Source organism: Streptopelia decaocto (assembly GCF_964273445.1).
Source record: "Streptopelia decaocto genome assembly, chromosome: 21".
Lineage (NCBI taxonomy): Eukaryota > Metazoa > Chordata > Aves > Columbiformes > Columbidae > Streptopelia > Streptopelia decaocto.
Window position 1 is genome coordinate 6,836,395 of NC_138676.1, and position 26,299 is coordinate 6,862,693.

The 26,299-nt window shown below is 49.4% G+C and overlaps 2 protein-coding genes across 8 annotated transcripts in view; both read right to left on the reverse strand.

Annotated features, from left to right (window-relative positions):
• The window catches only part of LOC309448792 (uncharacterized protein), a 168,113-nt gene extending 144,329 nt beyond the window's left edge, over nucleotides 1-23,784 (reverse strand). For 2 of the 7 annotated variants that reach the window (XM_082070547.1, XM_082070548.1), the window contains exons 1-5: nucleotides 23,245-23,784; nucleotides 23,004-23,110; nucleotides 22,315-22,468; nucleotides 21,803-21,971; nucleotides 18,550-18,678 (exon numbers count right to left, since the gene is read on the reverse strand). In XM_082070547.1, coding sequence (XP_081926673.1) covers nucleotides 21,951-21,971; nucleotides 22,315-22,468; nucleotides 23,004-23,110; nucleotides 23,245-23,307 — 345 coding nt within the window. In that variant the 5' untranslated portion in view covers nucleotides 23,308-23,784 and the 3' untranslated portion in view covers nucleotides 18,550-18,678; nucleotides 21,803-21,950. Of the gene's footprint in view, nucleotides 1-16,519; nucleotides 16,586-18,347; nucleotides 18,385-18,549; nucleotides 18,679-19,142; nucleotides 19,263-21,802; nucleotides 21,972-22,122; nucleotides 22,886-23,003; nucleotides 23,111-23,244 lie in introns of those variants that run through there. The other 5 variants (XM_082070549.1, XM_082070550.1, XM_082070551.1 and 2 more) reach the window with 5 other exon arrangements.
• On the reverse strand, nucleotides 980-1,942 carry LOC309448720 (olfactory receptor 14J1-like; the record flags this gene model as incomplete). Its single annotated transcript, XM_082070445.1, has 1 exon — nucleotides 980-1,942. The coding sequence occupies one exon, from the start codon at nucleotides 1,940-1,942 to the stop codon at nucleotides 980-982; it is 963 nt and encodes a 320-aa protein (XP_081926571.1).
• Nucleotides 23,785-26,299: the final 2,515 nt, after the last annotated feature.

Consider the following 26,299-nt stretch of genomic DNA (forward strand, 5'->3'; position numbering starts at 1 on the left):
AACCCAAACCAACCAACGAACCAAACAAACAAAAATCCCCAAACAAAAACACAACAACAAAAAAGTGCACATTTCCAGACAAACATCAGTCATCAGCTGTCTCACCATAAACAGCCAGGGCCATTTTAGGTCCCCAGTGTACCTGAGGTGCTGGCCTGGGATTGGCATCTATCACACAGGACCTGGGGAGACCAGAGCACCTTGCAGTGCAGGTGGAGCCTGGGCAGGGGTTCCCGGGGCATCTACACGGGCACCAGGTGTTTGTGTCCCTGGAGCTGAAGACATTTGTGTCCTAAATCCATGCCCAGTTCTGGAAAACAAAAGAAACCCCCTACAAAGACTTAAAGAAAGAAAAAAAGGAAGGAAGGAAGGAAGGAAGGAAGGAAGGAAGGAAGGAAGGAAGGAAGGAAGGAAGGAAGGAAGGAAGGAAGGAAGGAAGGAAGGAAGGAAGGAAGGAAGGAAGGAAGGAAGGAAGGAAGGAAGGAAGGAAGGAAGGAAAAGAAAAGTATGTTGATACCTTCCTTTGCTTTGGATCTTTGTCTTCAGTTCTTCTTATTTTAACTTTCACTGACATTAACTGACATCTGATGGTCCCACAAGTATTAAGCCAAGATCATTTTGTGTCTTGAACGGCACCCCACGCCCTCTAAACCTTCCTGCCTAGGACTCCTCACACTTTGCCTGCAGACACCTTGTCTTAAGCTTCACAAAGGTGGAGAGATCTCAGACAAACAGTTCACTACAGAGTAATTTATTTTGTTTAAATACACAGAGAGCAAGTCTTCTCATTTACAGGCTTTATGACTCGAACTATAAATGTGGACAGAGAATTAGAAGTGAGATGATTAATGACATTTCTTTGTGGGCAATATTATCATATTTTAAAAAAACATGACCAAACAAGCCTTCCCCCAACTCCAATCCATCATCTATAACTACAAAATATAAAAAAGACAGTTTGGATCTCTCATGAGTTATGTCATGAGTGATCTGCAGAAGATGGGAAGTTTAATGCCTCTGAGAAGAATCCAGCCATGAGTTTCCTCAGGTCATCCTTGAGCTCCTGGTTCCTCATGCTGTAGATGAGGGGGTTCACTGCTGGAGGCACCACTGAGTACAGAACAGACACCACCAGATCCAGGGATGGGGAGGAGATGGAGGGGGGCTTCAGGTGGGCAAACATGACAGTGCTGACAAACAGGGAGACCACGGCCAGGTGAGGGAGGCAGGTGGAAAAGGCTTTGTGCCGTCCCTGCTCAGAGGGGATCCTCAGCACGGCCCTCAAGATCTGCACATAGGACACCACAATGAACACAAAACAGCCAAAAGTTAAACAGCAACTGACTAAAAGAAGCCAGACTTCCCTGAGATAGGAGTGTGAGCAGGAGAGCTTGAGGATCTGGGGGATTTCACAGAAGAACTGGCCCAGGGCATTGCCCTTGCACAGGGGCAGTGAAAATGTATTGGCCGTGTGCAGCAGAGCATTGAGAAACCCGGTGGCCCAGGCAGCTGCTGCCATGTGGACACAAGCTCTGCTGCCCAGGAGGGTCCCGTAGTGCAGGGGTTTGCAGATGGCAACGTAGCGGTCGTAGGACATGATGGTGAGAAGATAAAATTCTGCTGAAGCTAAAAAGACAAACAGAAAGAGTTGTGTAGCACATCCTGCATAGGAAATGACACTGGTATCCCACAAAGAGTTGGCCATGGATCTAGGGACAGTGATGGAGATGTAGCCCAGGTCAAGGAGGGCGAGGTTGAGCAGGAAGAAGTACATGGGGGTGTGGAGGTGCTGGTCCCAGGCTATGGTGGTGATGATGAGGCCGTTGCCCAGGAGGGCAGCCAGGTAGATGCCCAGGAAGAGCCAGAAGTGCAAGAGCTGCAGCTCCCGTGTGTCTGTGAACGGCAGGAGGAGGAACTGGGTGATGGAGCTGCTGTTGGACATTGGCTGCCTGTGGGCATGAGGACCTGTGCAAGGAGGAAAGACAGTTACATGTTAGGGGCGACTTCTCTGGGGAAAATAAACGTGCTGTTTCTCATGGAAAACCCCCCCCCGATGGAAGGACGTTTCAGACAATTCTGTTTCTACCAACTGAAGAAAACAGTTCATTACAGCTTAAAATGCAGATTGGGCATCTAGTTTCCATGAACACATCTCTGGTGCAAAACCCCCTGAGTTGGTGTCAGAACAAGAACGGACCCACATTCCCATCCCAACCCCAGAGAGCAAGAGCACCAGGGACAGGTGGAGAAACAGGGAAGAACACTGAAGTGCTGCCAGAAAATAAAGCAAGGTGGAGACTCGTGACCTGGACCCCATGGCTTTGGGGCAGAGGGTCTGCTGGGGAGGAGAGGAGACCAGGGGTTGCACTGGGAAATATGTCTGTACTACGGGGGATGGCAGGGGGGTCCTGAATCCCGTCTCAAGCATTTCACGTTGTAGCTCCCTCTGCATGCCCATGTCTGTGTTGCCTGCAGCTGTGTGTCTGTCCCTGGTCTGCTCCCTGTCAGTGTCACAGACCCCGTCCCACCCGCTGTGTGCTCAGCTCTGTCCTGCTCACACCTCCTGGCACTGCCCAGGGGCAGCTCTGTGTGTGCAGGGGCTCAGGAGCAGCTCAGACAAATCCTAACGAGAACTGGGGTCTCAGTGTCTGCTCCAAAGAGAGAAATAAATCCCCATCTCCCACTGCACACCCAGACGAGCAAGAGTGGAAAACTGAAAGCACAGAATCCTTCCCTTGTGGCTGTTGCTGTATCCATGTTGTTGTTCAGAAGGACCCTTTGCCATGTCTGTGGGGGGATCTGGAGCTCTGTGCAGCCCTGACCCACACAGCCCCCTTCAACCCCACAAGCTCCCTGCCTGCCCTGCCGGGGGTCGCTCCTTCCCCCCACAGCTGCTGCCATGGGATCTCCTGGGCAGGCTGAGCGCTGACCCTGGCAGGCGGCAGAGTCCCTGCCCGGCACAGCCCTGGGGTGCAGGGACCCTGCTCTGCAGGACAGCCCTGGGCACCCCTGGGTGCTCCCCCGGCTTCACAGCTGTTCAACATGGCCTGACAAGAGCCCCATCCTTACAGATCCCACCAGCTGTGCCTGTGCCAGTTTCAGGAGATGCCTCCAGGAGCTACAGCTGCACTGCCCTGCACCAGAGACTTACCATGGCAAGGGCTGCAAAGGTTTCTCCTCCAGTGAGCTCTCAGCCATCCTCCCAGTCCTGACCACCTTGAATCTCTCTCTGCCTTGCTCGTCTGCTGAGATCCCCAGGCAGAGCCCTCAGCCCTGCTGCGTGTGCAGAGGAGCTGCTCCTGGGCAGAGCTGTCTCTCTGCAGCGCTGCCGCTGCCATGAGCTCCCTGTGTCCCAGGAGCCCAGCCCAGCTCAGCAGCACAGGAGCAGCCCAAGGCGCTTTAATGACCCCTCTGGTGGGTTTGGGGCTGAGTCCATGGACCTCAGACCCTGGAGGAAGGTGATGAAACTTCTCAAGAAGTCAAAGTCAGATTCAACCTCCAAAGTTTATTGTAAGGTTAATGGGTCCCAATGAGGGACACAACTGAGAAACAATATTCAAGTTTGGTTAGAGAAGAAAACTGGAGGCAGAGATGAGAGGTCAGTAAAAGCAATGTAAAGGTCTTTCTGATGCTGAGTAAACCTGGATGTGTTTCATTAACCAAAGGGCCAAGTGCTGACCACCAACCCTGGGACGTCGGATCCTGTCCCTCCCACGTTGCCCAGGGCCCTTCCTGGGACAGTGTGATGTTGGGCTGTGCAAGGCCAAGGGCAGGACTATGGTCCCACACCTCCCAGGTTCCTGGCTGGGGACAAGGCAGGTTTTGGAGCTCATTGACAACATCTTCCTGACATGGGTGACTGAGGAGTCAGTGGGGTGAGGTGCCCTCTGGGACTTCACACTTACAAACCAGAAAGAGTTGGTCAGGATGGAACAGTCAGGGATGGGAAAGTGGAGCTGAGGCTCCTGGGAGATGAGAACAAGGCCAAGAGCAGGATTTCAGGAGAGCAAGCTTTGGCCTGCTGAGGGACCTGCTTGGGTCCTATGGGATATGACGATGGTGTCTGCAGAGCTTTTCTCTCCCATTTCCTCCCTCCTCTCTCCCACCTGCTGTTGTGCAGCGTTTTTTACCCTTTCTCAAATACAATATCCCAGAGGTGCTGCCAGCATCACTGAGTGGCTCAGATTGGGCAAGGAGTGGTTTCATCTTGGAGTCCACTGAATCTGCTCTGACATCAGTCAAACTCCTTTTGTCTTCTTAGAGAGGTGACAACTGTAGCTCATCAACAGCTACCCCCAGTTCCAAGACTTTGTCATGTAAATCCAATAGAGAGTGACAATGTGTTGGGTGTTACAAACTACATGATCATGTGGAAGAAATGGACATCTCCTGTCAGCAACTCAAGGAGGAAGTCTCCAGTCAATGAGCAGGTTCCTATGGGGAACTGTAATTGCTCTGATATTCACTGGCCTGACAAAATGTCAACAGTCCAGAGGATCTTGGGCCAACTGCTTAACATGTCTGCATTGTGGGGCAATGAGGGTGATGCTCACCTGGATCTGGAACTGGGAAACAAGGACACCCTGGTGAGGGATGTGAACATCAGTGTCCACCATGGCTGTTGTGAGCAGGACACAGTGGGGTCCCAGGCACCAGAGGGGAGGGAGGAAGGTCAGCAGCAGAGCACAGGCTGGTGGGCTCCAGAGGAAAAGACTTTGTCAAACTCGGGGGGCTGATTCAGGTGGTGCCATGGGAAGCAGCCCTGAAGGGTGAAGGAGCTCAGGAAATCTGATCAGCCTTACAGGACAGGCTGCTCCAAGCACAAGAATGATCTATCTGAGAACCAGTGAAATGAAGCATTTATCTCGTGAGGGTGTTTATCTGAACTGACGGAGCTCCAGGGCACAAAGGCAGCACACAGGAGGTAGAAGCAGGGGAAGCTGCAAAGGAGGAATTGAGAAACCTTGTCCATGGATGCAGAGAATATGCCAAAGCTGCCCTGGAACTGATACCTGCAGGGGAGGCTGAGGGCAGCAAGATGAGCTGACAGAGCTTCCTTACAGAAAAAGAATAGACCAGGTTAACATAGATTTGCTGCTGAACTTTGTGAGAGTAGAATCAGACAGGATAGTGGAACTTCATGGCTTTTTTGCCTCCATCTTCACCAACCAGGTCTCCTGGGACTTGGTTCCTGAAGGCAGGAGTCTGGAGAACACCCAGCAGTGGATGGGGCTCAAGTCAGGGGTGACCTGAGCAAACTCAGACACCGTTACAGAACAGGAGATGGGTCACTTGACCAGCTCCCTGAACACAAGTATCGCTGTGCTGTGGCACCTGAGATTCCCAGGGACACCCACCTCCTGGCCCAGAGGAGTGTGACTCCTCTTGAGGTGTCCTGGCCTGTCTCCTGTCTCAAGTGGTGTGTCAGGTACCCACTTTTCAGACATATTGTTTTGTCTACATGAGGAAATACTCCAGATCTATCATAATTGGAGACTGCTGATACCACCTCTTCTGGAAATGTGGAGGAGGGACAGGGGGAAGGAAAGGAAGATATTTAGCTTTATTGCTCTTTATTATGGAAATGCTCTCTGAAATCTTTCTAATCACCCACACCAGGCTCGAAGCCTCTAGGAAAATGATGCACAGAGCCTTGGCTTGTAAGAGCATTTTCGATGTTAATGAGCCCTCTGCTGCCATGATCCTGAACTGCAGATACTGAAAGAATAAACAAACCTCTAATGAAGGGAAAGGCAGAAACAAACCCCAAGTTTCTGAGGGTGTTTGGACCCCATCAAGGGCCATCACTGACACAGCTGTGAAGGAAACAACCAGTGCAGGTCCCTGTCCCTTGAGGCTGGTGAAGGGAAGACTTGGAGACGCTGGTTCCAGGTGGTGAGGGCCATGTGGAGGTGGCTCTGATGCCATGTCAGCCCTTGATGCTTGTTCATCACCAGAATGGCTGAGCCCTGACCCCTGGGACCTGGTAGATTTTTCTCCAATGTTTTTCAAGGCTTTTCCTGTGGTCAGTGTGAGTGTTTTGTGTTTTGGGGGTGGTGTTTATGTCAAGTGCTGTTACTTTAACTGCAAGGCTCTGGATTTCTGTGGAGTTGGAAATGCCTGTGAGTTCCTCATATCTCATCCAGCTTCTTTGATACACCTGGCAATGGTCACCAGTCACCTCAATGTCCCAGTCCCAAACTTCCTTGAATCCCCTATTTGGATCCATGGCCATCACTGCAGGAGGTTCATGGATCCACCAGGCTCATGGATGATTCCTGAGGACCATCCAAGTGTGGGCAGTGTAAGAGAGGAGCAGAGCAGGGTCAGCTCATGGGCCATGACTGAGCACAGCCACCCCAGCAGCAGCCGTTCCCCATCTCCCAGGCACAGCCATGCCCACAGCATGCAAATGGCACTGCCATACGTGATTAGCCCAAGAGAGGCCTTTCTTCCTTCCATATTCCCAGGAAAATCTTCCTCCTGCTCCTCCTCCACCTGCAGACATCAACTGCTTTCCATTTCTGGGCTCAGACATGGCTGGAAGGGTTCACTGAAGCCATCACCATCTCATTGCTTCTCCCTGACATGCCCTGACCCTCTCCCACACCTACAATGGCCAATCACGTCTGCTCATGTGTCCCGCTCTTCAGAAGAGGCCTCGAGCTTCTTGGTTCTTCCTGGTGTTTATTATAAACTTTCTCACACTCTCCATAGCTCATGGTGAGCTTTCTTGTCCATAACAGCCCCTTTATGACCATGTATTACTAAATAGTTTTCTTTTTATGATGATTTGTGCAGAAAGGGCAGTCACAGGACAGCACCCAATATGTCAAATCTGATGCCGAGTGAAATGCCGTAAAGCCCTGATGAGTTCCCCTCTGTCTCTGTCTCTCCTGGAAGGAGTCTGTCCCGAGAAGGGGATCCAGCTCCTGCCACTCTCTGCAGAGGCACATGAGCAGTGTCCATCACCTGGGGACACAAAGGGTGAGGGTTGACAGACCACCCATCATCTGAACCACTTAGATGTGTGCTTGTGGATGAGGTATGGAGCCTTATAGTGCAAATACCTATTTAATTGTCATATCCAGAGGGGAGACCACAGATGCACAATACTATTTTAGAGATATGTAAATGTAAATGTAAGCACATTAAACTCCTATTATTCTTTAAAAACTGACATTCCTAGACAAATAAAACAATCACTTGAAGGATTATTGATGCCTTTTAACATGGTTATCCACAAAAGGCCCACCAGCTTTACATCTCAGGAGAAGGGATGTCTGAGTCCAAGGGCAGGATGATTTGGGCTCTGTGCTGGGATCTGGAAACTGAAACGTGCTCCCATCTCCCAGCCCCCTGCCCTCCTCAGTGAGGGTGTGAGACATTCTGCAGCAAGGGCTGAACTCACAGCCATGACCAGTATCTTATGTCCAACTGCAGCCAATGGTGTCCTGCCAGCTCAGGATTGGAGCTTCCATTGCTGGAGGTGTTTAAAAGACGTGGAGATGTGGTGCTTTGAGACATGTTTTACTGGCGGTCTTGGCAGTGTTTGACTTACGGTTGGACTCCATGTTTCAAGGGTCTTTTCCAGCCTAAATATTTCTATGATTCTATTATTTGGGTGGAAACCATTTCAATCCCATCACCTCCAGCTTCCCTCAGAGGCGTCTGTTGTGTGGCACAACTGTCCTGGCTCTCCAGGCAGGTTGGGCACTGGTTCGGTGTCTGCATTGGCAGTTTTCCCCTTCCTGGGGTAAAAGGCTGTTGAGGAGAGACAGTTGTAGAGATTTGGGTCACAGGGGTTTGCAGCAATCCTGTCAAACTCTGAGCAGGATGAGCTTTGGAGCCCAGGAAAAACGGAGATGCTCTGAAGGGTGTTTGTGAACAGTGGTGCTGTCACTAGTAACAGTAACAGGGAACTCCTTATTCTCACTGATGATGATGATAAACTAAACCTCTTTAATTTCATTCCTAACAGTCCTTCTTGCTCTTCAAAACATCTACCACACCTCAGCAGTTGTGTCTTGAAAGAAGTTCTTAGAATAATGCTTTTTCTCTCCCTTTTTTTTTTTTTTTTTTTTTGTAATCATATAAAGAGTACACGTCTTGGACAGAATTAACAAAAAATCATGCATCTTTCATGACTTTTCTTTTTTTTTTTCCCTGGTGTGAGGTGTTGTTGGAATAGGTGAATAGTTTCTTTTTTAGACAAAGGTGGCCAAGGAACAGATCCCAGGTCAGTGCAAAGGCCCAAAGGAAGCCAGAATCTTTATGTGTGTGCACTGACACACACTGTCACCTGCATTTCCAGTCTCTGCAGTCCCAACCGTGCAGCAGAGTCTGGAGTTCTGAGCTCCCTTCATCTGCCCTGTGTGACACGTGCAAAATGGAACTACCCCAGTCCAATGGCTGGTTTTGATTCTCTTCACAGCCTGAAGCACCACATGGGTCAGGAGACAAGCCAGGATACCCAACCAGGACTCACATGATCTGCACTTACAGTTCAGGTGTTCCCAGCAATCTCAGCAGACATGTCACGCTGATATCTGGGTGCAAGGAGCTGGTCAAGGGTGTCTCATCTCCATTTCTGTAACGGTGGCTTTGCTGCCTGGCTGATGTGCCGACTCTGTACATGGATGCTGACACCTCTTCAGTAACCTGTTCTGAAAGGATCAACAAGATGGGAATGAACTGAGCAAAAAAGAAGAACCTGGCTGAGGGCAAATGAAAAGGGATGCAATAGATGTGTGTCAGGGCTGTTTGGGGGCACTTGTAAAGCAGCCCTGCACCTCATGTGAATTATTCCTGTGCTCAGGGAGTACCTGAGAGCTGTCCCTAAATTGAAAACATGAAGTGGAAGGAAGGACAGCGTCATTCAGGCTCCAAGGGACCTCAGGAGGTGTCTTGACCAACCTCCTGCTCACAGCAGGGTCAGACCAGATTACTCAGGGCTTTATCCAAACACATCTTGGTCACTTTCTGGGACAGAGTGGGTGCGCACTCCTGGGAAACAGCTTCCAGTGCTGGACTGTCCTCATGACTGGAAAGTTTCTCCCTTTCTACAGCACCTTTCCAAGCCCAACCATCCCGATTGTTTTTACTCATGTACTTACACACTGACACAGACCCTGACTTGATCCCCATCTGCTGCTGCTTGTTCTGCAGATTCCCGTCTCAAGTCACAGAGGCCTGGTACACATTGCTGGTGAAGAGGGAGGACAAGAGGACACAGGGATTCTCACCTTTTTCTCTTATTAAATTATTCAGTAGCTACAAAGTGTCTTTGTTTCTCCTTTAACTGTTCCTGCAGTAGTAACAGCTCATTATGAGGACCTTGAATTGCCCTCCAGGTCTAGACTGAGTTCTGATCTGGGCTGTTTCTGTGCTGGGAGGCTGCTGTCCTTGCAGACCAGATGAACTCACTCCTGCCACCCTGCCTGGCAGTTCATTCCATCCGTGTCACAGCTCTGTCTGCAGCACTGACAGCTCCAGCTCCCCAGTCAGGTCCCTGATGAGGACATTGCCTCACATCTGGGCTGAGCCACCCCAGATGTGGCACCAGCCCAGCTCTGACCTGCCACAAGAAACCTGGTACCAAGTGTCCAAGAGCCCATGTGTGCAAAGGCTTTGAATCAGAGCACAGACATGACATGGCCAGAGATTGATGAATGTCTCTCTAGACCTGGGAGTATAAAACCAGAATAAAATGCCTAAGTCATTCAACTGAAGATATTCCTTCCCCGTTTTGCAGAAATTAGATAATTTACTGTAACATTCCTGGTGTCCTGTCTAATGATAGGAAAATAAAAGATGATTCTCATACAGATTCATTTTTTAAAATGAAAAATACAATGCTGGAAAGAAATGTCTCTGAAAAAGAGAGAGAATCAACATTACTGATTACTTCAACTTCGAAGTTGTGCCACTGGAGCCCCAGGGACACCTGGAGGGAGCCCAGAGGGGACAGAGAAAGGGACATCATGTGCTGCTCCCGTGCTGCTGAGCTGGGCTGGGCTCCTGGGACACAGGGAGCTCATGGCAGCGGCAGCGCTGCAGAGAGACAGCTCTGCCCAGGAGCAGCTCCTCTGCACACGCAGCAGGGCTGAGGGCTCTGCCTGCAGCACCGAGGGCACAGGAGCCAGACAGAGAGAGATTAAAGACAATGTGGGGTGGTTGGTTGCTGAGGATTCAATGAGACAAATCACAGTTGTAACACGGTAAGTCGCTGGCTGTAGGACAATGCAGCTGCATTTCCTGGAGGGAGACCTTAAGCTGGTACAATCCATGATTTACAGGATCTGTCAGGTCTCTCTCACAGTATCTCTGTTGTAGAGGAGAGGAACACACTCCAGAGCAGGGCTTCCCTGCTGCACTGTCACAGGAACAGGGAATGATGACAACTTCTGCTGAGGGTGACTGCAGGGGGAGCACCCAGGGGTGCCCAGGGCTGTCCTGCAGAGCAGGGTCCCTGTCTGGGGGAGATCCCCGTGGTGCTGTGGGGACACGATGTGGGGGGAAGGAGCATCCCCAATAAGGGCAGGAAAGGTGCTTCTGCTGTGGAGAGGCTGCTGTGTGGGTCAGTGCTGCTCACAGCTCCAGATCACCTGCAGGATTTTTCTAAGGCAATGCCCCAATGACAAGATCAATGTTAGGATTAGCAGACCGATAAGGAGCTTTCCTGAGCCTGTCTTTTCAGTTTCCTCTCCCAAGGGGTGGGGGGTGCAGGAAAGGATAAAATGAAAATGAGCTCTCATGCTTAAACAAGTCACTGAGACTCCTGAACTGCAACTCTGAGTGATTAGTACATCTGCCAGAAGGCTCATGACATCCCTTCCCCACCCCTCTGCTTGTGCACAGCACCTGCATCACCTTGGCTGGACCCGTCAGCCTTAGTCTGACCTGTCCTGTTTTCCAGCCTGCAGACAGGAAGATGCCCCCAGGCAGTGCCTGTGAACAGGCAGGATCTGTAGGGCCAGGGGGAGGGCACAGAGGGTGGGATGGTCTGTGAGCACTGACAGGCAAGAGACATGGACAGGGAAACACCTCCCAGGGGAGAATCTCCAGGCAGCAGGGAAATGATCAGAAATGAGAGGAAACCAAACCCGGAATTGTTATGGGAGGGAGAAGAGAGAAAAGTCCCTGTGACCCCCTGCAGGTCAGATCCCTCCTGTGAGCAGCCCCCTGGCCTCCTGTCCCACCCAGCAAAGCCTCTGCCCTCAGGGCCGGGGGCTCCAAGGCATGAAGCAGCTCCTGTGCAGCCAGAGCTCCAGTTCCTCTGCAGAGCACAGGGGCTGAGAGCAGCTGCCCGGCAGTGTTGGTGTCTGGGAGGTGGCTGCACAGCTGGGGAAGGGTGACGCTGTCTGAGTGCCCGGCTGCCTCTGCCCTGGCCTCTCTCACACCCACCCTCACCGCATTGTCCTTCTTGCTCCCCTGCTCTGGGTCACTGCTGTTGGGATCTTGTTCTTGCCGTCAGGCTCTCTGGGGATGGCAGTTTCAGCTGCAGAGTCACAGCCTGATCTTGTGGGTCCTTTCCTGCAGGTGTGTCCATGGGCACACGTGTCCCAGCTTTGCTCTGACCTGTGGGCTGTGGGCAATGCAGTCTGTGGGGCTGGGGAATGAGCCGTGTGTGTCCCAGGCTAAATGTTGGGTGCTGAGACCTTAGGGAAGGGTGAGACCTGTCATGGTCTGAGGTGGATCCCTCTGCTCTCAGCAGTGCCTGGTGGCTTTTCAGGGTAACATGGGAGTGTGATCACCCTCCATCTCAGAAAGGTGCCAGCCCAGGGCAGCTGGAGCAGGACAGAGGGACAGACCAGCTCCCCTCACCCTGCACTGACCCACAGGCATCCTCTTGCCTTGCAGGACTCACTCTGTTCTCCTTGAGTGCAGCAGAAATGCTGATGGTTTCTGACATCCAAGCACATTCCCCAGGGTGAGAGGGGAGAAGGAGCTGTAAACAAAACAAACGTCTCAGACTGCCTTCTGCCACCTCATTTCCTTATCCCTGGGAGTGCAGATGCCGACAGGTATTTCTGGACCAGGAGCAGCTCCATGTGACAAAGCTGAACCCCAGGACTGGTCCCTGTCCCCCCATTCCCATGACCCCCCTGCTTCAGAGCAGGGCTGACTCCTCAGCAGCCAGAGGGCACAGGCCCTGCTCTTCACGGCACCTCCAGCCAGCACCACCCAGGGCTCAGACACGGAGCTGAGAGAAGGTCTGGAAAAGGACAAGGGGGTGTGGAACAGGGGGAGGGTGTATGAGAAATGGCTTAGACTTTGCTCAGAGAAATCTCCCAAAAATTCTCACTGTCTTTTTCTTCTGTGATAGCTCCCGTAGCCAAAATCAGCAAATGTTCAACAGCAGCTCCATCACCCAGTTCCTCCTCCTGCCGTTCACAGACACACGGGAGCTGCAGCTCTTGCACTTCTGGCTCTTCCTGGGCATCTACCTGGCTGCCCTCCTGGGCAACGGCCTCATCATCACCACCATAGCCTGGGACCAGCACCTGCACACCCCCATGTACTTCTTCCTGCTCAACCTCTCCATCATTGACCTGGGCTACATCTCAACCACTGTCCCCAAGTCCATTGCCAATTCTCTCTGGAACACCAGGACCATCTCCTACACAGGATGTGCTGCACAGCTCCTTCTGTTTGTCTTTTTAGCTGCAGTAGAGTATTCTATCCTCACCATCATGTCGTACGACCGCTACGTTGCCATCTGCAAACCCCTGCACTACGGGACCCTCCTGGGCAGCAGAGCTTGTGTCCACATGGCAGCAGCTGCCTGGGCCACTGGGTTTCTCTATTCTCTGCTGCACACAGCCAATACATTTTCACTGCCCCTGTGCAAGGGCAATGCCCTGGGCCAGTTCTTCTGTGAAATCCCCCAGATCCTCAAGCTCTCCTGCTCAGACACCTACCTCAGGGAAGTCTGGGTTCTTGTGATTTCTTTCTCAGTGGCGTTCGGCTGTTCTGTTTTCATCTTTTTCTCCTATGTGCAGATCTTGAGGGCCGTGCTGAGGATCCCCTCTGAGCAGGGACGGCACAAAGCCTTTTCCATGTGCCTCCCTCACCTGGCCGTGGTCTCCCTGTTTGTCAGCACTATCATATTTTCCCACCTGAAGCCCCCCTCCATCTCCTCCCCATCCCTGGATCTGGTGGTGTCAGTTCTGTACTCAGTGGTGCCTCCAGCAGTGAACCCCCTCATCTACAGTATAAGGAACAAGGAGATCAAGGACTCAGTGTGGCAACTAATGAATGGCTGTTTTATGAAGCAATAAACTGCCCATAATCTTCTGCATAGCATATATAACATAAATCATTTTCTCACTGAGTGGTTGTGCCCATGTCCACTGGACACCCTAGAGAACCTGCTGCAGGTCAATCATCATGGACCGGCCTCTCACAACCACCATTTCCAGCACTGGCTTCTCACTTCAGCTTGAAGAGGTTCTTTGTCCCTCCCTGGAAGCACAACTAATGAGTAGGTCAGATGTCCATGTTTGCATTGTATAGACAAGATGTAAACAAACGCACAAAGTGCTTCTGAGGTGATGAACCCCAGTGAGCAGAAACACCATCAGCTGTTCCTTGGGGTTCCATGAAGGTCAGTGGGACAGACAGTGTCTTGATGTGATTTCATGTTGAGAGTAACATCCTTTGGGGAACCACCTGAATGTAGCACTGGGATGTGCTTCCTGGAACAGAAGATCCTGTGTCCATTCTTTATGCCATGAGGCATCTCATGTAAGTGCAGAGTAGGGTGACAAATGGCAGGGCTGAGGTGCCTCCCAGCCTCCTGGAGTGGCAGCAGGAGGTCAGAGAGACACAGTGACTCCTGCATCTGTGTGTACAAGGGAAACACTCTGTCTCTCAACATCCATGGGTGCATAAGGAGTCCATGGTGAGGTTACTTCGCTCTGGTCAGGCTAAAGACCACAAGAAGTCTGACAGGTTGGGGTCCCTGCCTGCAGAGCAGTTTCTGAGATAGTCAAGCTTTCCATGGTAGTGGGAAGAGGCTGGAGAGGGGAAAAAAAATAACTGAAAAGGACAACTTGGGAGGTGCATTCTGGATATCAGGAGGAAGAAATGTCAGTGGAAGGGCAGTGCTGTGGTGCAGGAGGTCACCCAGAGGCAGTCGGGATCAGCCCATGGTTTGTGTTTCAACAAACAGCAAGTGAGGGTGCAGTGAATGAGGCACGGACTCTCGGGAAGGTGCAATGAGAGACATTTATTACAAACTCAGGCTTGCATTTATACTTGCTATGATTCTTGCTCAAGCATTTGCTGATTTGCCAAGTGAGTTTTTACATAAGCGATCTATTTCGTGTTCCTACCAAAGTTACTGTCATAAAACCAGTTTTTGTCTATCATAAGCTATGCCTCCGTCCTTGATGTATCAATCCTATATCAGTCCCTCTGTCCTTGATGTATCATGCAGCATACGGTACTTGCTGCTTGTATTTTTCCACTAGTGCTTGTTCTCACACTGTCGACTCTCACAGTTTCTCACAGGCCCGATCTTAACACACTGCCACATCTCCCCTTTGTGTTTAATAAGTGCATAGCCATAGCAGTATGTAATTGCATAGCTATTACCTGATTAAACCTTTTTTCAATCATTTGTTGTAACTAGATGTCTCTTTAAGACGGTTTAAAAACCCAGTTGGAGATTCCTTACAATCCTGTTTAATCTCAAAAAGTTTTGGCATATTTATATCTGTAGGTACAGTGTGCCTAATCCTGTATAAAATCCACTGTCAATAACAATTCAGCCTGTCACTAGATTTAAGAATGATCCCACCCTGGATGGACCAAGGGACAATTCTGATCTAATGTTCCCTGTATATTCCCTCCCAATATCTGCCCTACACAACAGTGTTTCAATCTATTTCCCTGATTATCCTGTTCAAGGGTCAAAACAAACGGATCTGAAGGGGATAAATATAATGCCTATGTATCCTTATTTATTGTGTAATATGCATTATGCAATAGGCAATATATGATTTAAAATATACTTCTTATGATATATTACACGTAATGCATTACTATACTACACATCACAAAGTATACCCACCTCGATCTGTGCAGCATATTCATATTATTTACAGTGGCCTCCATTGATTATAAAATTCAATCAGATTCTCCCCGGTTGCTGTTCCCCAGGGAGTCAAACAATCTCTTTCCAATGTCACAAAATACAACCTGGGGCGGGGAGGGGATTCCTTCCAAATCCCTCCTGTCCATTATCCACTACCTATTTCACAATCACAATAACAGACAATTAGTTAACCATAAGTATTGGACTGGAAAATCACCGAAGACACAAGTAACAACAGCAACAAATCACTAAAGACACAAACAACGATACAATTACTAAGGCATGAACAACAAATCACTAAAGGTACCTTTATCAAATTACAGTTTTCTTGTTTTTCTCTTTTATTTAGTGTTTTCTCGTTTTTCTCTAATTTACTTATTTTTCTTTTTTCTTTTTAGTTTTTTTTTTCTTTTCTTTTTCCCTTTTTTTAAAGTTATCCAAGTTACCAAAGCTTCCAAAATGCAAAGGCTCAATGCGCTGGTGTCCCTCCGAAAGACAGACAAGTTCCACATGTGTCACTTGGGTCACCAAAGTATCAGTAACCAAAATGCAAAGACTGAATGCGCTGGCAATAAAACCACGATAGACACTCACTCACCCCCTTCCCTCGAAAGGGAAAGGAGAAACTTGGATTGAGATAAACAGAGTTTAATAAAATAACAAAATACTAATACACTGCTAGTAAATATATATATAATATAGCGATAAAAGCTACGCAATGCAATTCCTCACAAACTCTGTCTGCACACAGCCAGTCCCAGGAAGCAGCACCCTGGTCCCAACAGCTGATCCCAAAGAGAGAAAAAACGCAGAAAAGCGCAGAGGCCTCTCCAAAATGGCAAAAGGCCAAATTAAACATCATGAACTGAATTCCCCTGGCTCCGATAAAAAAACTAAGGAAGAACTCACAAGAGAAATAAAAGAGCCCAAGAGCAAGAACGCCTGAGAGAGAGAGGCCGGAAGATCCCAACTCTCCTAAAGATGAAGCGTGAGGCTAATGGGATGGAACACTCTCATTGGTCAGCCTGGATGTCAGTCAAGCTCTGCCCCGTCCCTCCCCCCTTCCTCGATGCCTCATACCTGTGGGCAGAGCACTCAGAGTGTCCTTGGCTCTCAGACCAGAGCAATTGCAAACATCAACTCCGTCCTGGGTGTTATCTCTTGTTCTCAAACTAAATCCAAATAATGACCATGCCAGCTATGAAAAAGTAAGGTTTCTAACTGCATGAGGAAAATTAACTCATTTTCAGTCAAACCAGCACAGACCTGAAGCTCTCCCATGCCAGACCAACAAAGCTAGAGAAGTAGTAAAGAAATTATTGAAGGGAAACAGTCTCAGCACAGCAGCTCTGCCAGGGAGCACCAGCCTTGTCCTTTCCAGAGCTGTTCTCCTTCTGCTTCCCCACTCTCCTATGAGCCCTTGTGTTGGTGTAAGATCTGAGCACTCCTGACCCTTGGTTACAGACCCGCTGCGTGTCAGTCCTGTGACCACAGGCAGGGACAGGCAATGGGCACTTCTGTGACAGAGGTGACCTCCAGAACAGCATCTCCATCAGCAAGGGGATCTCCTTAGCACAGTGCTCGAAGGCTTAGGTCTTTTTCCATAGTCTCTCTCAAGAATATGTGTAAGGAATAGACCCTCAAAAGGCTTTGTTTTCTGTATTTTCTATGGGCTCAGTGGGATGAGATCAGGGTCCCAGTTTGGCTTTCGAGGGACTTAGAGCTGGTGGTTCAGGTTGTGGTTGTTGGTGGCCAGCACCCCGGCAGATGGTGGATAAGGCAGGGCAGCTCTGAGCACCCTCCATGGCCACCTCAGAGCTCGTGTGGGAGGCCATCACAGTGACAGTGACCAACATCAGCTGGGTCTGTCTCTCAACCTGACAAGTATGTCCCTGCAGAGTCACCACAGCCTGGGCATCACAGCTCACTCACTGCACAGAGCAAAACCCCCAGCTCGGGGGCTGTGGGGAGTGTGGGAACAGGGTGCAGGAACAGCTGGCCAGGCCAGTGCAGATGTGCTCTCCTTGGGGAAAGGCTCTGTGGGGAGATGGGATGTCCCAGGAGAAGAGCAGGGCACCGTGTGTGTGCAGGCACGGAAAGAGAAACCCTTTTCTGCCGTGGGTGCCAGTTTGGGGCAGGCTGCCCTGTCCATGGGACAGCAGGAGCTGCCTGAAGAGCCACGGGGCCAGGACTCGGTGCTGTCCTGGGGAGCGGGGCTGGCACAGGGTGCTGGAGGCTGCCGGGCATCGGGACATCCTGGGCGTGGCGGCCAGAGAGACACTGTCACTGACCTGTTTCTTCCATCTCACTCTACAGGGACTGCCCAGACTGGGCTTTCCTGCTGGGCTGGAGTGAGAGCAGGATGTGGGGAGAGCTGGCGAGGAGCTGGGCTGGAAAGTGCCCCAGAGAGGAAACCACCCGTGAAAAGATGAAGTGTGTGAGTGTGCATGGTGCGGGCACACAGCAATGTTCTCACACAGCCAGGCCTCCTGGGAGAGACGTGAAAGACCAGCAGAGCAGGGTCTGGTCTGTGCCCAAGCTCCTGGACAACATGGGGCACCTACCCCAGGACAATGGTCACAGACCAGCCCCTTGCAACCACCTTGTAGATCATTGTCCTCTCACCACAGCTGAGAGAGGTTGTTCTTCCCTCCATGGAAGGACACCAATGGACTAGATCAGAAGTCCAAATTTTCAATGAGGCGAGATGTGAGCATGCACATTGTGTGGTGGGGGAGATGAACCCGAATGAGCATAAACGCCATCAGTTATTGCTGTGGAGGCCATGGAGGCTTGTGGGACAGTGTATTGAGTTCACTTCATGTTGAGAGTAACTTCCCTAAGAAACCACCTGAATGGAAGAGTCATGCACTGGATGATCTGTCTCCAGAAGGCACCTGCGCCTTGGCTACGGGGATTTCTATTTTCATAATTTCATTCTTGCCCTAGATATTCTGTGACCTCAATGGAGTTGATAACTTCTGCGATTTTGCCACGTTGCTGGAGGCTTCCTGCAGTAATACCGTGGCACTCACGTTTTCATAAACTGCATTTTAGAGCCAGTTTTCCTCTTCCCATTCACATGGGCATCCTGTGAATGCATTGCTGCTCTTCACCCCAGTGCAGACAGGCAGAAGACCTTCTCCACCTGGCCCTCTCACCTCACCAGTGCCACTGTTTTCTACAGCATTCCCATGCTTGACTGCATGATGCCAGAACAGCACTCCTGAGACAGTTTGACAAAGCCTTTTTTCTACACCATCCTCACATCCCTGCTCAACCTGCAGCCCAAGAACCAGAAAGGTTGAGCAGAAGTGAAGCACTGAGAAAAAATGTCAGGAAAGCTTTGAGGTTCACACAGAGACCATCAGAGTTTTTGACCTCCTGTTGTGTTCTGAACAGGCCCAGAGGACCTGGACGGCATTTGCTGTGTCCCAGAAACTCACCTGGAAGGCCAGGATATAGAGAAAGCCTTTGGTGTGGGAAGGGGCAGAGAGTTGCTGGTGGAGCTGGCTGGTGTCTCTGTCTCTCAAACACCCCAGAAAAGTTGTGGCTATCAGGGAGGTTCCATGGTCCTCTGAGAAATAAAATATCAAAATTGTCTTCAAGTAGGTTACAAAGGAAGATGATTGGTAGAGTTACAGGCTGGGCAGCTTCACCTCAGTCCCTGGGGAAGTGATGGGGCAAATGCTCTTCCAGACATCTCCAGGCACTTGAAGGAAACAAAAAAGAGTGCAGGGAGGGGAAAGTAGGGAATGTTGTGTACCTGGACTTTAACAAGGCCTTTGACATGGTCCACCATGGTCGTATTAGTCATATCTGGATGGAAAATAAAGACGAGAATGTGTGCGGGAGTTTGGCTGGATGGTCAGGCCCAGATGCCATCAGTGGAATGGACTCCTCCTGGCAGCCAGTCACTGTTGGCATCCCTCAGTGACCAGCACTTGAGCCAACACCTGTGAACATCTTCATTATCGTCCTATATGATAGGATAGAACTCACCTTATGGTCCTTTGTGGATAAAGGCAAACTGTGGGGAGCCCTTGAGCTACCCCATCGAGTTCACCTGCCTCAAGCAGCACAGTCAGACAAGATGAAATTCAGGTCTCTTCCAATCTGAGTTATTCTATGATGTAAAGAATCTCTCCCTTGGAGAGCTCTTTGAAGACAGAACAGGGAGAGGTTTAAGAAAAGCCAGTGAAACAGAAGTACATAGAGAGAATGTTACACTCTAAATACAGAACAAAATTTGCTTTGCTAAGTGGCTGCCTCAAATTATTCACATAAAACAAGAGAACATGACCAACTTGCTGGTACATGGCCTTAGTGCTGTTAATAAAGCTGTGCCTTAGAAACTCCTACTCCAGCAGGCAGCATGGGACTGTGGAGGTGGCTGTGAGGTCAGTTCTGTCTGGAGTTGAACGGCATGTGGCTTGGAAGATCCTGGTGAGGTCACTTTTGCCTGGTCAGCTGGTGCAGCTCGTCTTGCAGAACTCATCCTTGGAAGGGTTATTCCATTTCGCTCCACTGATCACTTTGTTTTCTTACAAGGAAAGAAATCAAGTTGTCATTTCTACTGGCCCTAAAAGGGGCTCTTCACATGTGAATTTGTTGCTGCAGTTTTACATAAAGATAAGGACATGCAGTTGGCCTAATCATTGGCAGCAGGTGGGAGCTTCCTGCAGACTTTTCTGTTGTAACCCAGTCTATCCTGCAACCTGCAGAACTGTGTGCTCAGCACAACACAGACTGAAGGCCAAGCTGTGCATGGGCACAGCCCTGGGTCTACTCTAGTTTACTGTTATGTGGGCCTCTAACTGCCCAGGTACAATGGTCTTCTGGTCAGGATCACAGAACCTCCTGATGAAGGTTAGGGAGAGGATCATTTGTCCCTTAGACAGCTGGAGGAAACATCACAATTTTAGGCCCTGGTTGTCACTTTGAATGCCATGGACCTCTACTAGAAGTCTTTGGTTTAAGGGAAAGTAGAATGTATTCCCTGATCCAACACGGTGGGAATGGCCTCCTGGATACGTTTTTCTCAAGAAGACAAAGCAGGACTGCTGGAAGATGTGGAGGGGCTAGAAAACCCTGAGGGAAGTGAGCAAGACAAATTGTAGCAGCGCTGAGTAGAGAAGAAGGATGACCTCCCTCAACCATCTGGCAGTGCTGAGTCAAGGGGGATGACAGCTCCCTCGTCTGGTTGGCCACTAATGCAGCCCATTGTGTACCTTTACTTCGAAAGTGAAAAGCCAGGAGAGGACAAGGCTTTGGGAAGACATAAAAACAGCCTCCCATAGCTTCTTGCTTACCAACAAGATATCCTCCCTGGCCTGAGTTTGGCTTCCTTTGTATTCTCATTCGATCTTTCTCAGCTTTTGACCATGGGGATTCCTCCCTTGGTCAGCTATTCAACTAAACTAGTACCTCCTTCTATCATCTGGAGTGGCTTGTAATGCCTGACACTCTGATCTTGTCAGGGGCACCACAAATCAGATCGGCCATCTATACAGACTCATTAACAGCTGGCAAAGCAGAGCTTCACTCCAGGAGAGCCTTGAGAAACTCCGGGATTCGACAATAAAAACTTCATGAAATTTTACAAGGAGAAGTTGCCGGTTCTTTACTGGGGGCAGAATAACCCCACACATGAGGGCAGGCTGGGACCTGAACAGCTCAGGAGTGACTCTGAGCAGAAGGGCCTGGGCATGACGAGGGATGCCATACGAGCCAGTGGTGCATGCTCACTATGAGTAAGGCCAAGGGCATGTGGGGCTGCGTTAGGAGGAGTGTGGCCAAACAAGCAACGGAATTATCGTCCCCTTTGAATCAGCGCTGTGGTGGCCACATCTGGGCTAGTGTGTCTGGGTGTGGGACTCCCTGTTCTGGAGGAATGGAGAGGAACTAGAGAAACTTCAGAGATCTGCCAGGATGGGGTTTGGGGCCTTTGAGAGAGGCAGAGAAACCTGGGCTTCTTGAGCCTGGGGAAGTGGAAGCTCAGGGCACTGTAGCAGTAGCCTGTAACTGCTTGAAGGGTGGTTTCAGAGATAATGGAGCTTTTCTTTGTAGTAGAAAGAGAAGGAAACCTCCACAAATTGCAACTTGGAAGGTTCAGATTAGAGATTCAGAAAAAGACATCTCAGTCCAAGGGCAGTGCTGTGGTGCAAGAGGTCACGCAGAGGGAGTCTGGATCAGCCCATGGCTTTGTGCTTCAAGGAAAGACCAGAGAGGGTGGAGAGACATCAGTGAAAGTAGGAAATACTGGGATGAGAGCTGGGTAGGAAAGCAAGATGGACGTCAACAGCCTGAAGGGACAAAGGTGCCCGAAGGGACAGTATAAGTAACCTGAAGTAGAGATTGCCAAGGGCTCTGGTGAGGCTGAAAGGCCACACAGGACCAAGGTCTTTGTCCCCCTGGCTATGACAATTGTATCTGTCTCTGAGACCTGCCAGGATAAACTCTATTTTGAGGCTCTGAGCTTTGATTCTCGTTGCCCCTTTTTGGGGAAGCCAGGAGGGGTTGTACAGTTTCCTACACTCGGCCTTGCTCAAACTCACACCCCACTGCTCCAGGAAGAGCCTGAGCCAGGCATGAGGGATCTGCCTTCCCAGGGCCTGGGGTCAGGGTTTGGCCTTTAGCTGGTAAACAAATCAAGGATTTTCTCCATAGCAGAATGACCTGTACAGTGCCTTTTCCTACCTGCAATCACAACCTTCAATTATCTTCTCTAATGAGTCCATGGAGAGTCTTTGTCAATAATGACCCTCAGTGGGGTCAATCAATGTTTCAAGGTACTTTGAGTTGCGCTTCTGACTTCCACCTCCTGAGCGATTTGTTCAGTCTCCTCTCAGTATCTGTAGTTCATGGACTAAGGGCCAAATACACCGTGGGGCTCATTAAAATACAGGAAGTACTAATGAACTATTTCCCTTCCTGTAATTTTCTTCAAGTCTTCAAGGCACTACAACTAATTTGAGCTGTTTCATAATGTAGCAAAGAAGGAAGATTTCAAAATACACCTAGCAGAAATTATTCTGTATTTTGAAGGGCATATTATGTTCCTTTTCAGTTCAGTGAAGAGGTGATAGTAGTGTTCTCTGGTTGATAATGATCCAGAATGTCTCCTCAGTAGGTCTGGACAGGTAGGAAAAGCAGTCCCTTGACATCCAACATGGTATGGACAACGCTCCTCCTCACCTGCCCAACCTCACCCTTTCTCTCGTTGCCCCCTGGGACTTGTTCTCACTTTTTGTTACATCAGATTTGTCCACATTTCTCTGCAGCTGGATGTTACAGCTCCTTTGCATCATCTCCCAAATGCTCTTCCTAGAAAACTGGCTGCACAGAGGCACCAAATGATTTTTCCTAATTACAAACAAAGAAAAGTGAAGCACAATTGAGCTTCAAAAATAATAAAACACACTCCTCCACCATAAGTTAAGTACAAGCTGCCTCTAATGAGGTTGTCTTTCAACAAGGGATAATCTTATGAGAAATGTTTTAGGTAAGCAGATAAAATAATAAAGATACAAACATAATTAAAGTGTTGACTAAGGAGACAATTAGACTACTGCAAAACAGGCAAACATTTAACTACCTGAAGTTCAAAACAGCAGCTGGCAAGTTGAGAGCAATCTGAATGAATAAAGAATAAGAGAAAAAGAAAACTGGAGAATAATGAAAAGGGTCTTTGTGTAGAGAGTCTGCAACTGAAAATGGGACTTTAGAAACAGTCATTATATCAGGACAGGTGAAAATAGGTGAAAGATCACAGAAATCAAATACACCATATAACAGGCACAATAGTGGCAAGGATGTTGCGGGAGATCAACACATCTTTGGAATATGCCTTTGGAAAGGTCACAGGATTGGTAGAGGTCTCTTGTGAGTGAAAACAAACCAATGTTGCAGCCAGAAGTGCCAGCCAGGGAGCCGCAAGCTGTACAAGAACACTTTGGTGAGGAGTGACCTGTCCAATGAGTCCTCTTGGGTGACATTTCTGGGCACCTACTAGAGAAAAATGTGTCCGAAAGCCATCAGCATGGACTTAGCAAGGGTAATTAATGTCTCACAAACTTGATTGCCTTCATGATGAAGTAACTGCATTTCTGCGTGAGGGCAGAACAGTGGATGGCATTTACCCGAGCTTCAGCAAGGCTCTTGGCATGGTGTCCCTCAATGTTCTTGTACCCGAGGTAGGCCATTACAGTTGGATGGGTTGACAAACAGATGGGTGAAAACAGTTGGATATCAGGCTGACAGAGCAGTGGTGAAGGGGTCTCATGCCCAACCTCGAGACCACTGGGATTTACTGGGGGGTTGTGGGGCAGCACAGGGGACTCTGCTGAGACCTGGGCAGTTTAATACTTTGATAATCTGTGACCTTGAGGAGACAACTCCCACCACATTTGTTGATGATGCTAAATTGGGAAACCTCATAGGCAGGAGGGCTGTCCTGTCAGGAACATCACGACAGAGAAGGACAAAGGGCAGGTCCTGCACCTGGCATAGACTAACCCCTGGAGATGTTGATAACTGGGAGAGAGGTCAGTGGAGGGCTGCTAAGATGCTCAGGGACTGGGACACTTGCTGGGAGGAGAAACTGAGGCAAAGGGCCTTGTTCAGCCTGGAGAAGAGAAGGCTTTGGGCACCTTGTAACAGCCTCTCTGTCCCTGCGGGGAGGTTTTTCCAGAAGGTGAAGCCAGTCTTGTTATGGAGACGCTTGGCAGGGGGATAATAGACAATAGTCAGATGTTGAAATAAGGAAGGTTCAGGCTGCAGATAAGGAAAATATCCTTCTCAGTGAAGGCATCAGAGCATTGGAGCAGCTTCCCCAGCTTTGTTGTGCTGTCTCTGTCCTTGGATGTTTTCCAGCCCCCACATGGTAAAGCCTCGAGCAACGTGGTCTCACTCCACAGCTGAACGTGCTGTGGGGAGGAGGTCAGACCTGAGACCTCCTGAACTCCCATGCAGGAGAGTGGAAACCCGAACGGTGTTGTGGTGTCTTCCCCTCTGAGTCTTCCCCTGATGACAGCAGGGAACGTTCTCAGGTTCCCCATGACCATGGAAGTCAGTCAGTATAGTCAGACCAGCTGGAGCTTGCTTGTCCTCTTGTGATGCTCATGAGAAGGGCCGAGGTGTGCAGGGGGGATTCATAATTAAGGCATTTGCCTTCTGAAGCAACTGCTACGTGAACTGATGCCCAGTTTCCCGGGAAAGGGTTGGACATCACCTGCTGATGGCAAGCAGAGAATAAATCCTTTTGCTTCCACAGGCGGTCTGTGCTTTTCTTTATTAAACTGCCTTTATCTCAAACAATGAGTTTTTCTTCCCCGTGTCCTCTCGAGCAGGGGAGTGATTGAGTGTTTTAGTGGAACTAAAATGTGGCAGCCAGGTTAACCCACTACATTCCTTTTTGTGCCCAACGTGGGGCATGAGACAAGCGCAGTTTTGTATTAATGGTGCTACAGTTATAGTAGCTATTTGGTGGAGAGTGTCCGTGCAGGTCACTGAGTTTTCTGTCTGTGCTACTTATCTCCTGATTTTGCTGAGCTTGGGAACATGTTAATACAAACAAAGTCTGCGCTCTTTGCCCTGGTATTGATGTCTTTACTGTGTTGGGGTAGGTATTCTATCTTGTGGAGAGGATAATGAAACACATCTCCCTCTTCCCTTAGAATCACAGAATGATTTGGGTTGGAAGAGACCTTAAAGATCATCTAGTTCTACCCCCCCTGACCCACATCTTCCTCTAGAAAAGGTTGCTCAAATCTCATTGTGTTGCTTTGACTGAAACTGAGTTAATTTTCTTCATGCAGTTAGAAACCTTTTTGCAGCTAGCATGGTCATTGTTTGGATTTAGTTTGGGAGAAATCAGATAACACCCCGGGACAGAGATAATGTTTTTCTCCAAGTAACTTTCCAGTGGTTTCGAAGTGGAACAAAGAGAATACAAGAGCCTATTATCTTAGTTGCTGTCTGGGAGCCAAGGTCTTTCTGAGCGCTGTGCCCACAGGTGCGAAGCAGCTGGGAAGGGAGGCATGGGTGGGACAGAGCTTGACTGACAGCCAGACTGACCAATGAGAATATTCCATGACATTAGTATCAGGCTTCATGCTGAAGGAGGGCAGGGTTTTCTGGATGCAGAAATCGAGAGCTGTTTCAGTTCTGCTGTGTTTCGGTGGAGTTCCATTTGGGAGTTTGTTTTGGTTTGACCTCTTGCCATTTTACCATTTTTCAATGACCTCTGGGCCTTTCTGCACTTTTCCCTCTTCCCCTGGGATCAGGTGTTCACGACCAGGCTGCTCTCTCTCTTTCTTGGACCGGCTGCTTGGTGCAGGTGGAGCTTGTGAGGAATTGCATTGAGTATCTTATTTTATATTCAATTTTCCATTTTATATGTGTTACTAGCCGTGGTGGTATATTAGTATTATTTTGTTATTTTATTATACCGTGTTTATCTCAATCCAGGAGTTTCTCCCTTCGCTTTTGATTCTCTCCCCCATTTGGGGCTGGGGGGTGGGAGTGAACGAGCAGCTATCGTGGTTGTGATTGCTAGCTCAGGCTAAACCACGACAAGGGCTAAACAGAAATGTTTTCACAGTCTGTGTTTTCACAAGAACATCACCAAAACCCATTTTACCTTTTTTTTCATCTCTTCTGGCAAAGTCTCTCTCCCTTCCCCCAAATCTCCCATCTCTCTTGCACAGGTTCTGTCATGACATACCCAGCTCTTTAAGCACTCTTGGATGAATCTCATCAGGCCTCATCGACTTGCAGGGATCCAGCTGGAGTCACAGGGGTTGATTCCTTTCATGTGGAAGAGCAGCAGGAATGCGTGGAGCTCTGCCTGGGGACAGACAATGTCAGCTGAACACTGAGGAGCCAGCATGAGAGGGCAGAACAACATGGGCAGTGTTGTGGTCACTGGACATCAGCTACAGACTCACTGATGAGGAAGAGGAATTAGATGAGGCCTCCTTCAGACAAATGAAAGAAGCCTCATGTTTCCAGGGCCGTGTCCTCATGGCAGACCTGAGATATCCCAATATCTGCACGGTACCAGCCATCCAGGAGGGTTTGGAGCTCATTGACAACATCTTCCTGACACGGGTGACTGAGGAGTCAGTGGGGTGAGGTGCCCTGTGGGACTTCACACTTACAAACCAGAAAGAGTTGGTCAGGGTGGAACAGTCA